General features: G+C 33.1%; 1 protein-coding gene across 7 annotated transcripts in view; it reads left to right on the top strand.

The window, feature by feature from the left end:
* Nucleotides 1–12,906, top strand: part of LOC129940234 (neuropeptide F receptor) — a 233,005-nt gene extending 220,099 nt beyond the window's left edge. For 2 of the 7 annotated variants that reach the window (XM_056048493.1, XM_056048494.1), the window contains exons 4-5: nucleotides 10,574–11,343; nucleotides 12,628–12,905. In XM_056048493.1, the coding sequence (XP_055904468.1) occupies nucleotides 10,574–11,343; nucleotides 12,628–12,661 (804 nt within the window). In that variant the 3' untranslated portion in view covers nucleotides 12,662–12,905. Of the gene's footprint in view, nucleotides 1–10,573; nucleotides 11,560–12,041; nucleotides 12,218–12,627 lie in introns of all 7 variants that reach the window. The other 5 variants (XR_008780643.1, XR_008780644.1, XM_056048495.1 and 2 more) reach the window with 5 other exon arrangements.
* Nucleotides 12,907–15,121: the final 2,215 nt, after the last annotated feature.

The raw sequence follows: 15,121 nt of genomic DNA, 5'->3' as shown, positions 1-15,121 counted from the left end.
CAATCTGCATCGGCTGATCCGCCAGTTCGATGAGCTTATCGTTTCCGAATAAATGTTTGTTTTTTCTTAGTGGTTTGAAATGGCGAAAAATTATGACAGTGGCTACTGCTGTTACGTGAGTAAGTTGGAAAGTATAACCATCGGCCAGAGTTGTGTTTGAAATCGACTTCACCTTAGGTTTTGTCCAGTATCATCACAGGCTTATTTTGAGAACCAGAAGTCATTTTTTCACATTTATGTTGCGTCGACAACAAAGCAACTTTTTTGTTTGGTTTTGAAATATAAGTCGACAGCACCATTCTCTCAGATAATCCAAAGATAGGTGAGTGGTCTGGTAATTAATTATTACGGGATGATTTTGGTTATCAAGAAATTGCTTTAGTACAAACGTTTTGGCACGTATCTTTTGTTTTTGCGGAGTTTTAACAAGATGGTGCAATTTTGTATCAAGATACTTTAAGACCAATTCCAAGGGTGTGAAAAAGTTATCAATTGTAAAGTTGCGCTAAAGGACATGTTTTTACAAAAAAAAGGCTGGGATGCGACCCACACTGATAACTTTCTATCCCGTCTGTCCATTTGTCTTGCTTAAAAGTTTCTTGGTTTTCGTGTTGCGTTAAGGGAATTGTCAGTTAAATTATTTTAAAAATAATTAAAGATATTGTTTAGTTTGAACATTTAGGTTTGTAAAATAGATTTCTGGTCGAATTCAAATGTTTACCAATTTTAGTAGCATTTGTTTAAATTTTCACAAGTTGGAAGAATGAAATAAACTGAACATCAAATTTCACCAAATTTGCGTAATATTTTTTGAAGATTTAATTGATCTTATGAAAAAAGGACTTTTGGATTTTTATAAAAACAGTACTGAATATCGAAAACAATATTTTCTGTGAAATAAAAAGTTTGAAGACAATATTTTTAACTTTTGAAAAGCTATTTGAGTCGAAAGTAAATTTTTAATAAGTTCTAGTAAAGTTTTTTATTTAAGGTTTTTATTTTTTGTGACAGTTTGTCAAACAGATTTTTCTCAAAATTTAACTGAATGTTGATTACAATATTTTTTAAAAGATATAAGTAATTTAAAGCACTAATCTTAAAGTTTTGAAAAGATATTTTAGTCGAAAATCAATTTTTATCAAATTTTAATTTTTTTCTTAGGTTTTTATTTTTTGCAAGAAAAACTGTCAATTTGATTTTTCTCAACATTTTTCAGAATGTCGAAAACAATATTTCTTATAAAATAAAATAAGTTTAAAGCCTTAATCTCAAGCTTTTGAAAAGATATTTGATTCAAAAATCGATTTTACCAACTTTGTGTAATGTTTTTTTTAGGTTTTTATTTTTTATAAAAAAACTGTGCATTAAGTTTTACTGGATGAAAACAATATTTCTTAAAAGATAAAATAAGTTTGATGCCAATTTTTCAAAGTTTTGAAAAGATATTTTAGTCGAAAGTCAATTTTTACCAACTTTGAGCAATGTTTTTTAAGGTTTTTATTTTTCATAAAACATTATAAAAACATTATTCTTCGTTGCGCAAAATTGTTTTGGAGATGAAATCATATTAAAGTCCTAAAATTTTCGAGGTCACAAATTTTTGTTTTCAGTTTTTTTTTGATTTATAAAAAAAACCGCTAATTGTTTTTTTTTAGAAATAAAATTGTTTTGTATCACGTTTCAATATATACTATAAAATTTAATTGAAGTCTCTTGCATCATTGGTTCATGAGATATTTAGGTTTAACCAAAATGTTAACCGATTTTTAAACAGCTATGGTAAAAAACTACAAACCCAATTTTCTTAACAGTCCTTTTTGCATCTTTCTGCATTATAATCTGTATAACAAAATTTATTTCAAGTCGATATCTCTTCAGGATTTTGAGCTATTGACGACGAAAAAAACTTCGCAAACGTACTGACGTACGGACATAGGGACGTACGAGCTTACGTACACACGCACGCACAGTCATCTATCTAAAAATCTTTTATTTCGACTCTAGGTACCTTGAAACGTCGAAAAATGTTAAAATTTTCAATTTGACAAATCAGACCCATTACAATAACTTCCTATTGAAAGTTAAAAATCAAACAAATCTTTTTGTTCCATCCTTTTAAATAAAACATAATGAGAACACAAAGTTTTTGAAGAGTAATATTTGATTTTTTGTCAAATGAAAAGTAACCGTTTAAAGCTCCCTTAAATCAAGAAAATACAGTAAGACCCGGATAAGTGCCTGACCATAAATGCCTAGCTTTAAGAGGTACTTATGCAATTTAAGCATCTATAAAAAACCCGCAAGTGCACTTATCTTTGTATTTACAAAAATACAAAAATTTTAACAAGAAAACATTTAATTTTATTTAAAAAATAGAAAAATACATTCTGAACATCAACTGACTTGTATTGATAACTTATTAAAAACAAAACTTTGTATTTAAGAAGTAAAATTTTAAGTTAATTTGGTTTATGTTGCGTTATGGAATCTGATTTTAAGCATATGTTCTTCAATACTCTTGATTTCACTATCATCCGTGTTGTTATGCTCAAAAAATCTTCTCAATCTTTTGGTGAAGCTGGGCGGTTCTAACTCTATTTCATTATTTGCAACATCTTCCTCATCTTTTTCTTGATCTTCATTATTTACTTTTGCTTCTATTTCCTTCTGCGATAAAACTTCATAACACTGGATATTGTCATCGCACTGGACAAAGTCTTCAGAAAAAAGTTGGATTTATTGGAACGTCCCATATTTCTTGACTATGTCTTCATGAGAAAATAAAAAGATATCGCAATGACAAGACTTACCTTTCGAAAACAATTTGATATTGCATCACGTTTCACAAGTCACCAAAGTCCATTTGATGTATATGAGGGCGTTTAAAATTGTGTTTGATTTGGAAAATTATTTTATTGTCAAACTGTCCTCGATAGCCAGCAATTGTTTTCGGACTATTATTTGACGGTAATAGGTCTTTAAGCAGTGAATTATGCCTTGATCGAGTTTCTGCAAGATCGAAGTGGTATTTGCTTGTAAGAACTCAATCTCTAAGTTGTCAATCTTGCGACATGCTGTGTTGTCGACAAATAGTAAAACCTTTCTGTTTTGTCTTACCATTTCAATATCAAATTCTTTAATCAATTTAGTCCACAAAGAAGACGTCATCTAGCTTTATTTTGGCAATAATAAGGAAGTGGAATGGCTTTTCCTTAGAAGCACCTCGGATTCTTGGGTTTTCCGACGGTAAATACTTTTTTGAATGTTCTTTCGGCATTGCAGAGAAAAAAAAAGAATGAGTCGCCTTTTATTAATTTTCCACCTGCAGGGTTGCTACCCCTTTTTTGTTAAAGTACCATTTGGTAAAGCTTTGAAACAAAGGCCACTTTCGTCAGCATTAAAGATGTTACATTGCTCGTGCATGGAAATTAGACTTGGCAAAAATTCTTGTCGATATAGATCAGCTCCTGAAACATCTGCGTCAGCCACCTCACCTTGAATTTTCTTGTATCTTATATTTTCTCTTCGCTTCCAGCGCCAAAGCCAGCCACTTGTTGGCTCAAAGTCTTCATTTAATTTAACAGCAAACTTTTTAGCCTTGTTCATAAACTGAGTTCCACTGATTATTGTATTTTGATATCACATTTGATCAAACCATTTAGTAAGAGCTTTCTCTACTTTTTCATTAGAACTCTTTCGCAAACGTTTTTGTTTAAAGTTTTAGTTTGTTTGTGCATCTTCTTCCAGTTTTGTTTTTTTTTTTTTTTTTTTTTTTTTTGCCACTTGATAAATAGTAGAAACATCGCATTTAAATTGTTCTGCAATTCCTTTTCTTGGTTTGTTTTGCTTTTAACCAGACGGAGTATTTGTATTTTTAGTTTAATTGAAAGTGAAGTCAGTTTTCGGCCCTTTTCAGGCATTTTTCACAATTTTTATGGATAAAATTCGTAACGAAAATGAAAACAATCTTACAGTTTAAACTAAACAACAAAACGAAATAACTTTGACAGTTAAAATTTTGAAAGTGACAGCTACCTAGTAAGTCTTCCCCATTGTAGTAGATTAAGATTATTTCTTTTTTATATTTGAATTTTAAAGCATGAAACACAAGCTTGGTGAAAAGAAGATTTTGTCTTTTTCTGCTGATTTCAATTGTGCACATAAAAGAATTTTTTTTAGGTAAACATCAATTTAAGTATACAAAATAAAAGGCAATTAAGCGGGGAAGGTAGTTAAGCGATAGGTACTTCTTAGATGAGTTTTATATGAAAAATTTATCTAAAAAAAAACAGGTACTTATGCGGGTTAGGCACTTATGCCATGGGCACTTATCCAGGTTTCGCTGTAATAGTAATGATCCCTTAATTAAAACATTGTTATAAAAGGTTGGTAGTTTTTGTAGAAAAATCTCATCGACAGTTTTCCTTTTACTTATTATTTGTATAATCAGTTTATACTAATTGGATGTATAAATTGCCTCCGAACTTATTTCATTTTACGAAAATATTGGTTCTAATTTTCGGTAAAAAAACTCGTTTGATAGTTTTTTTAAGAAAAGAAAATAGATAAATCAAAGAAAAACAACTTAATGCATTAATTATATACTTTTCGAATGACACTAAAGGGAAATCATCTGTCTAGGTTGCATCCAACCTTTTATTTTGATATACCTATAAATACATATTAATAAATATATTTTGCCATAAACGAAATTTATAGAAACGCCTCACAAAATTGCCTGAAAACCTACAAGTTCAAAGTTTTGAGGACATTTAAACTCAAAAGAAATGATATGACATTTACACCTGTCGTATTAAATTTAATAAAAAATCTATTTTTGGATGTATGATTTTAAATAACAATAATTCCAAATAAAATCGTGACTGATATAAAGTCAAGGTTTAACTTTTACCATTTTATTCTTATTTAAAAATTGAATTCGTAGGCTTTACTTATTTTTTCTTTCGAATTTTGTTAAAAATAGATCTCGTTAAAATAAATTTAAAAAAGAAAACACCCAAGATACTTCAGTGCTCTAGAAAACCTTTGCAATTGGTGTCTCACTGGCTGATTGCAAATATCTTTGTGTCAGAGAAATTGAATTACGTGTTAATAGAAAAGTGAAGCCAAAGAAATCTTTCAAGAGGGAATTGAATTTACAAAAGTGTGTGTGCCTCAATGCCAGTTTAAAAAAATAAAAACAATTTTCACACTCGCGAGCTTGAATAATATGTTATGGAAAATCTTCTTTGATATTTAAAAAAAAAAATACCGTGACTAATTACAAAAAATTGCTTTTGGTGTAAAGTACAATATCCTTGATGTGCTCTCAAATGACATTTTATCTTGTTCAAGTTCCAGTTCTCTGTTTTAAGTTTAACTTATTCATAAGAAATTGAATATATTTTGTTCCCGTTTTATGTAGGTTGTGTGACGCATGAACCTTTTTAACGTATGCAAACAGAAAATTACATATTCCAATAATAATAACGTATACGCCCAGTGAACAATTGCTGTCTTATCTACATAAGTTTTAATTTGACAGATTAAATTTAAATTTAAGAATTTCCTTTATAACATTAGTTGCAGAATTTACTAAAGACTGTAGTTCTAAAAATAGCTTGACATGCATTTTAATGGAACAAATTGAATTAAAGTAGAATGAACCACTTTGATGTAATTTTTATAGCAGGCAGTAATATGATTTAAATTTACACAAAAACCACCAGTTCTTAAATCGCGTAGAAGAATTTAAGGTATACTAATTTCTTAAAACTACAACTGAACAAAATTCAAAGACGTGCATAAATCATCCTGCTTCCGAAGTTTCGTCCTTGGTGAATTAATTTACGTCAGGCTGAGTGCGATAGTTGTTAGCTGATAACAAATATTTTACTAACATTCTTACATTGAATCATTTCTCTCTATACATAAATTAAACCTTAAATATTTCCATCACATCTTTCGTAGAATATCTTAAATCAAGATTCCTTGTTGAATTCTTAAAAAATAGGAATGTATTAAATTGTGAAGAATATAACCTTCAGCTTAAAACTTTTAAGACACTATAAGTAAGGGAAAATCGATACATATATACAAAATACTCTTTAAAAACAAAAAGATATTATAAAAAGTTGGTGTATCTTAAAAAAGAGATCCTACAGCCCCCTCTTAAAAAATAAAGTAAATTCCATTATAGAAATATTGTTGAGGACGATGATTTTGTATTGTATACACATACATACCTACTGCAGCTCGATACATGTCCTCTGCATTATGTCGGACACAGTCAAGTGGCACTATAAGCTCCATTCTATTAAGAAATCTATAAAAATGGTGTTCAAAATTTATGAGAGAAAATATCATCACCCAAACTCTTTTATCACGTTCTCCTGTACCTAAAGACTGGGTACGTGAAAAAAGGCAAATAATCAATAAAAATAAAATATGTACATGACTGGGGGGCAAGCAAGTGGAAAACACTTGAGATTTAAAATAATCAATACTGATATTATATTAAAAATATCACAACATTTAAGCATGATTTGAATTTGCCGATATTTGTATAGTAAAGTTTTGATTTAATAAAATAGGTTGTACTTTAATTTATTCGAGCAAAACTGATCCTTTTTACGGATGGATTGTGAATGAATGACGACTCTTTATATTCTCTCTTGCGAAACTGTAGCTATGGACGACGTAAAAAACTTCGCCAACGTACCGGCATATGAACTTACAAATACATTTATTTGGACTCTATGGACTTTGAATCGTCGAGATATATCAAAAATTTTCAATTCGACAAATTGGACCGATTACAACAACAAGAGTTAACAAGGCCTTACAATTATTAAAACTTACTGATAAAGAAGTGATTGGAGCTTACCCATTTTTCGCCAACATATGGTCATCATAATGAACCAACTACGCATAAGCAATCCATAACATTTGAAGGGTTTGAAAGTATTTAAACGTGTTTTAAATCTCCATTTTTGGCGGCGGCGTTTGAAGGGTATTTATTTCTTAACCCATCAATTATGGATTTAGAACTTAGAAGTTCTTGGTTTGGCAATTTCAACGTTTTCTTCATCCGATGCATTCTAAATCAACGCTACACCACTTAAAGGCCGCGATGCCGACCAAAATGTGCGAAAATATGGCTTCATAGAATCAATTGCTGTGCAATTTCAAATTTTTAAGTTTACTTAAACTTCTACTTTGAGGACTTTCAAAATATAATATTATTATTAAATTTTGCAACTCTAAATATGAAGTTAAATCATTTAAATTATTTTTCGTACCACTTTTCAAACCTGTTTTTGCGTCGAGCTTTCGTTTACGAAACATCAAACTCGTATTTGATAATTGTTCGACAAAATTACGTTTTATTTTTTGATGCAGTACATTAAGACGTCTTGGATTCAAATCATGCCTTTTAATTTTTCCATATATCAGGTTTTTGGAATTATTTTATTAAATACTAAGATAAAACACAACATATGCCTCAGACATACATTTTTTGAGGTTTTTGCAAAGCACAAATCTGTATCATTTAGAAACATTTTCTGTAAAATTTACCACAACAATTTTCATTCGCCTATTGTACTGCCTTAATCCATTTTTAATATTCCAGTAACTACTTGATGCTCATAGAGTGGAGTGATTTATTCGTATGACCTCGTTTTCTCTTCCGTCCTTCCTTGTGGGAATTTCTGTTTGTCCTACTGGGTTAAAATCTATGTATGTATGTACGGTTTTTAACAGTCTGCCTGAGTGCCAATTTGAAACCTCCCTCCCTTGGGTATGTTGATGCTGTTCTTTATGTTCTTGTGACCAAAGGAAGGCCTTTTCCTTTGGTCTCACTACTTAATACATGTAATATAGTTACCTTCAAAGACAAGTATTGTATGTGGTCTTTGGAATTAAGACCATATAATCTAACCGTTATTAATCCAGGGCTTTTGAATTGGGGCATACCAAAATTATTATGAATTTGACAGAAATGAATATAATGAATATAAAGTGTCAGATACCATCATTTTTCTTGTTACGTAAGTTGACAGCCGTTAAGAGCTTCACCTTAACCTCATTAATGCCAATACACGATTTCTTTCTTCTCTAGATGGAAGCAGCTCGCAATTCAACATTATAATGGCTCTTTCATCTCCTTAGCTTTCCAGTGCACATCCGGAAAGTCAGGGTTGCGTTCTTTTAAAAAGTTCTCCTACGTTTCTTTCGTCATGCTTAGGCCCGTGATGTCGATTCAAAGTCTGGTTCTGGTAAAAAGGTCATTTTATAAAGATACCTTTAGAATAATTGCACCTTCTATTACGTCGATCATTTGAACGACTTTTTACCTCGACCAGTTTAGGATATACTCATCACGACAGACCCTATTATACTGTAGAAAGTGACACAATTTGAAAGAAAGCTAGTACAGGAAAGTACCACATCGCTGACACGGTCAAGTAGATTTTCCTCTGCTGTGGACCACTGCCCCACACTCAGTCTTTTATCAAGCCTCGTTGACAATGGCGACCTGAAGGCTCTCTTTTATCAACTCAGGTAAAATGCTCGAATTGTTAGCCGTCTTGGGTTATTTTCTGCTGTTTCTGGAGGGGGAAACGAGTTGTTATGTCTACTTCTTTTTCCACTTCCATTTGGATCAGCATTATTGACCCTTGGGTGAATTATGTCCTTGACCAGCAGCACTTTTAAGTTACTTATTTTTAGGGTTTGCCTTTTTCTTATTCCTATCCACAGGTTTGGGTTTGGTCTGAAAACTGCTAAACAGCTTTTCGGCCGCAATCAGCCTTTGTTGGTATTGACGATGGAGTTTTTGTGGGTCAGTTTTCCATGTATTCAATTTGAACAGTTTAGATCTGTTTGAAAATTTAGGTGAACCATTTTGCACTTGATCTGATCAGGCCCATGTGGGTTCCGAGTTTTGAATATGGCAGGCAGCATGGTAACAGAGCACCCTGCCTCATCCTCGTAGTAGGTTTTGATTCACCAGTTTCTTTCGGAAAACTGCTAGATAAAAAGTTTGTTGTTCTTGAAACTGTCACTGGCGACTTTGTGTTCTTTCGAGACCAAGCCATCGCCAACAGCCGTGACTTTTGGCGATTGTTCAGTGTACGAGGTCAGTCGAATTTTACTCTCTGTACTGACTTTTTTATCCATAATTAGAATAAACGATTGATATCTCTGTTTTTTTTTTGTTTTAGTTTTCTTGGTTGCCTGACACTGCAGCTGTAGATATGCTCAAGCTCCGAAATACTCGTTTTTGATATTATTTATATATTTTTTATGGAATGGAATAGAATTCTATTTTATTTGCATGATCGCCACGGGCACGCTTGCAGAAGTCCAGATGCTGAACCCAGTTTTTGACGGTATTCAATCATAAATCGGCTGATATTGCTGCAATTTCAAGTTCGATATTCGTACGAAGTTCATCAATCGTCGCTGTCTTGCTGACATAGCCCATAGACTTGCCGTAGACTCACATTAAATAGTTTAACGGTGTCAAATCGTACAGTCAAGCTACTGGACCATTTCGTGAGATAACACGTTCTACAAACTTAATTTTCAATAAATTGATTGTGACAATCGCTGTGATGCTTGAGGTGCCATCCTGTTGGAATCACATGTCATTCAAGTCTACATTATCCAATTGTGCCAAAAATATTCAGTACGAAAGAAGTACGGCCCATTGATGCCTCTGGTTCATATACCAAACCAAACCGTAATTTTTTCGAGATGTAATGATGTGATGACTCATGGAGTACGTGTAAATTGCTGCCTGACTAATACCACACATTTTGTTTGTTGGCCAAGACATTCAGCTAGAAATGAGCTTAATCGCTGAAGATGATTTTTCGATGAAAATCCGAATTATTTTCAAGCTGTAGCTCAGCCTATTCATGAACATACTACGCTGCTGGTGGCGGCTTCAGTTCTTGCATCGATTTAATCTTGTGAGGATGTAGGTCAAGATCTTTTCCCAAAATTCGCACACAATGACGTCACAGAGATTCCCAACGCTTGGGAACGACGTGTGAGAAACTCATTTGGGCGTTCTGGAACTAAAGCCTCAGCGGCAGCAATACTCTCGACACTACGGTTACTTCTTTGTTTTACTGGCACGGGAAAATGTTTGACTGTGCACGTGGATTCAAATTGTTCCTTTAGAAGCTCAATTGTTGACCTGCTTTCATATTATTACTACCATAAATTGGATGTAGTGTTCTTAACGTTGAGGCAACTGACTCCGAATTCCGGTAGTAAATTTTAATAATTTCGACTTGTTGTTGGCTCGTATATCTTTCCATCACAAAATGACAAACCTTACTGAAGAGAAATGTCCAAAAAACGGCAAGAAATATGGCTTCGTTTGCAGTCCCTGTCGCTCCACTTTTTTAGCGTCCCTATTGAAAAACCCTGTGTTTACAACGACACCAATGTAAATCTGTTATAATCTTGCAAATATTTTGATACACCTTTTAGTATTAAACTCTGTATTTTGAGCCCATTAAAACATTCTAAAAATATTTTTTTCTTATATTTTCAGGTTATTGTCTATCCTACACGCAACAGTCTACAATTCCTGGGAGCAATTTCCACTCTCATGGGCATATGGTTTCTCGCACTTATACTGGCCTCTCCGATGTTCATATTCAAACGTCTGGTCCACGCTGATATTCCCAGTCTTCTGCAAACCGTAGGCATCAAGGGCATCTCCTTTTGCATAGAAGACTGGCCCCACAACCATGGCCGATTCTACTACTCAATATTCTCGCTCTGCGTTCAATACCTATTGCCCATAGTCATAGTGTCCGGAGCCTATTTCGGAATTTACAATAAGCTCAAAAGTCGCATAACAGTTGTAGCTGTTCAGACATCACAACGAAAAGTAGAACGTGGACGTCGCATGAAACGCACCAACTGTCTACTTATTAGCATAGCTGTCATCTTTGGAGTTTCATGGTTGCCGCTGAATTTTTTCAACCTCTATGCCGATATGAAACGTTCCGCAGTGACACAATCGATACTGGTGGGATATGCATTTTGTCATATGATCGGTATGAGTTCGGCGTGCTCGAATCCGCTGCTCTATGGATGGCTGAATGATAATTTCCGTAAAGAATTTCAAGAATTATTATGCCGTTATAAAGAACCTACTAATCATGCTCTTAATGGTACGACAGGGCATTCACGTCGGAGGCAAAAACATGTCAACATTACCAAGGGGGATCTGAAATTGCTCGAAGGACAGCGCATAACTGATTCGGTTGCGTTAACTGAAAATCCAATGTCGACAGAAGTGACGACATTGATGCGGTAAAACATCATCACAAAACCAGAAAAAAAATACTTAAAATTATTTAGATACCTAATTTATAAACCTCTACCTATAAATATCATATTTATATAAAATCCGACAAAACAAGATACACCGACAACAATAAAATCCTGACACATTCCCTCCCTCAAGCCTCAAATTTCATCAATAAAATGTGTCAAAAGTTACTGACTAAAGCTTCTTAATTATTTTAGGTAAAAATCATTTTTTTTATCAAGTTGTTTTTCTAAAAAAAAATTCTCTTTAATCACAAGAAGCTTCCTATTTTTAGACAATACTTAAAATTATCAAATTTATTAGGAACATTATTATTTAGTAGTCGCACTGTAACCAAATAATGCAATTGAACTTTTAAGCTTTATTTTTATTGCACTAAAAGAAATAAGTTTTAAGTTTAACCATATTTTTCGAAGATAAAATGATATGATGAAAGTTCTAGGAAAAAGGGAGGGACACGCCTCCAAATTTCTAAAAATGCTTGAAAAATGGCTTAATGTAGGCCGTTCAATCTTTTAAATCATGGGGTTAGATTTTTTAAGTATGTGTAGGAGCCAATTCTTATTTTTTAGATTAAAAGACTTAAACATTTCCTTAAAGCCACTAGAGGATTTTGAAAATTGGCTATGGTAGTGTTTCAAAAATATTACAAAAACTTTTGTAAACTTTTTTTTGCTAGGTTGTGGCCAAGGTAGTGGGATGTTTGAACGCCCAGGAGTTTTATTAATACTCATGTCAGATAAACCGACATTTATAGTTTAAACAAAAGTATTTAAGACTACTAAAGAAAAACGGAGGGAAAGGGGGATTTATATCAATATTTAATTTATTATATACAATGGATTTGTTTATAAAGTGAGTAGAAAGAAGAATGTTTGTTTATGTTTTACCTTAAGTAAATAATCAAACATAAGTGCTGTACATAACTAAAATGGACAAAATAGAATTAATTATTTATATGTTTTATTTTCAAAATCCACCCCTAGCACGTTTCATTTCAAAACCATCAATTACACTACATTTTATACTGAATCCTTCCACAACGACATTTTATGTAAATAATAAATTCCTATGCAAATCAGCATCCAGTAATTAAATCAATCCTTCTTGGTTTTCGAGACATACTTGTAACAATTCCTTGTATAATCATGTAATAATAATAATTGTTATTAATAAAACTTTATTCTAATATTGTTTTACTAAATTAAAAATATAAAGATAATTAACAACATTTGTTTGTTTCTTTTTTTGTTCTTTAATTCAAGGGTTAATCTCCAGAGCCTGAAAGAAGACATGTGATGCAGATGTGAAATTATATAATAATTAATTAATTAAAAATAAAATAAATATCTCTTAAGTTTAAATAGCTACTTAATAATAATTTAAATGTTGTTATAGTATTTAAAAAGAAAAATGTAGATTTTATTAAGATTATACAAACGATTTTTTCTAAGACCAAAACTAGAAGTTTTTTTATTTCCAAATCAACAGAATACAAGAAAATAATAATGATACTAAATAAATAAACTAATATTGAAAATAAAATATTAATTGAAATAAAAGCTCAAATAAAAACTTAATTTAATAAATATTTTAGATAAAAATAGAGTTTTATGTAAAATATTAACATAACGAATAAAAATTTAATTTTCTTAAAAAAAAGAAGGATTATTGTTTTATTTCAAAAACTGGTAATAAAAACTTCTGGATTATAAAAGTGAGTAAAGAAGACATTGTTTCGTCATCTCTGCAGAATTTCAACAGAGAGATTACTGTATCCACGTAATAAAAAAGAGGGAATAAAATTGGAAACATATTATTTGTATGAACTAGATATCACGTACTTGCTCCTACCTAAGGAGCCTGTTTAAAAATGTGGTTGGCGCTACAGTCCGACACTGTACAGTTCGTCGTTAAATCTTCTCCTCCATTCTCTATCAATGCATACGGGACCAAAAATCAACCTAAGGCTTTGGCCACGCAATGAGCGAATGAGCGACGAGTCGCTGAGCTAGTTGAAAGTTGCGTTCATATTTATAGACCTGTAATAAGACCGAGAATCCTTAGATTTTATAAACTCTAGAGAGGACTTTACTACTCAATTACCTTCTATGTTTAAAAAGCAGAGATTTGCAAGAGTTATTCTTCGTTTGATTTCATGGCAAGGGCTGTTGTCTGAATTTAAAGCTATGCCTATTTAAACGAAGTCGTTAACTACCTTCAAGTTAAAGCTTTCCATGGAAACGTTTTGTCCAAGACTTCGTCGTTCAATGTCCTCTTTTGATGACAGCATATACTTCTTGCCTCATTGACCACTAAACCCATCTTCTACGCTGCCATTCTAATCTTCAAAAACGCTCCACTGACATCAAGATTTGATTTTTCAACTATGTCCATATCTACGGCCTATCCAAGTAATTTGATGGATCTTTGGACGATTCTGCCTAAAGCGTCGACAGCTGAGTTTTGCACAATTCTTTCTAGAACGATGTTGAAGAAGTCGCATGACAATGCATCGGTGAGAACTTTTCTGACCGTGATAAAGCAGCCTGCATTCTCCAACGTCGTTCCGCACAAATGGATACGTTTGACAAGGATGCTAAAACTAGGCATTTCTCTCTAAAGCTCTTCCCTCTAAATGGTGTCATACGCGGCTTTAACATCGATAAAGAGTTTGAGTTTGAATTTCCTGGGTGTTTTTCAACCGTGAGTACTGGTCTAAAGTCTGAAGGACTGTCAGGTTGTTAACAAACTGCTTCAGAGGTTCACAAAATACCGCAGAAAGGATTTTATATGCTATGTTTATTAGGCTGATGCCATTTTAGTTGGAGCAATTCAAAGGGTATTCTTTCTTGTGCATTGAGCAATTCAAAGGGTATTCTTTCTTGTGCATTGGGCAAACTATGCTATGCTAAACTAGTTTGCAGATAAGTTGGTGTATACTTCCTATCAAGTCACCACCTGCTGCTTTATATCATTCGGCATCAATGCCCCTAGCTCCAGCAGCTTTATTGGACTTCTGTTTCGATACAGATATCTTCACTTCGTCGAGGTAGGGTAAGCGGAGATATTGTTCTGTGTCGCCTAGGTCGATCGGTTCTATCTCCATCACAAGGGAATTTGATTCTTCATCGCCGTTATATAATTTTGGGAAGTGGTCTTTCCATATTCTCAGCATAGACTGCGGTTCTACTACGATGATCTCTGGATCGTCTTTACAGGCTTCGGTTCGTGGCTTATACCTTCGGGAAGTTTCTTGCACCTTTTAGTAAAATTTTTGAACCTTATTCCTGTTATCACATCCCTCTATCTCTTTGATAGTGTGCTTCTCAAGCTCCCTATCTTATATGTAAGAAGCCGGTTTTCCTCTCTCGTTGCTACTGGTTTTCAATGCTTAATGCAGGCAGCATAGGACTTCTAAAGAGGTTTTTAAAGACTCGATCGGAAAAGGACTTGACCATCTCTTGCGCTTGTAACCGCTTAGCATTGAATCTTCTCACAATATTTAATTGTTTTATCTTGAATCGGGATATCCGTGGCTTGACTACAACAAATTGGTAGCCCAGGTCAATGTTGGCTCCTCTGAATGTTTGGACATTCTATATACTAGAGAATTTTTGTTCGTCTATGGAAATGTGGTCAACTTGGTTGACAGTTGATTGATCAGGCGATTTTCATGATCCCTTGTGGGTATAAAGAAGTGTAAAATGCGTACTAGCTACAGGACGTCTTGCCCCGCAGCGAATTCGATTAGCCTGA

This window comes from Eupeodes corollae, chromosome 1 (genome assembly GCF_945859685.1).
Source record: "Eupeodes corollae chromosome 1, idEupCoro1.1, whole genome shotgun sequence".
NCBI lineage: Eukaryota > Metazoa > Arthropoda > Insecta > Diptera > Syrphidae > Eupeodes > Eupeodes corollae.
Note: the sequence above shows the minus strand (reverse complement) of the source record. Positions and strands in the feature narration are given on the sequence as shown.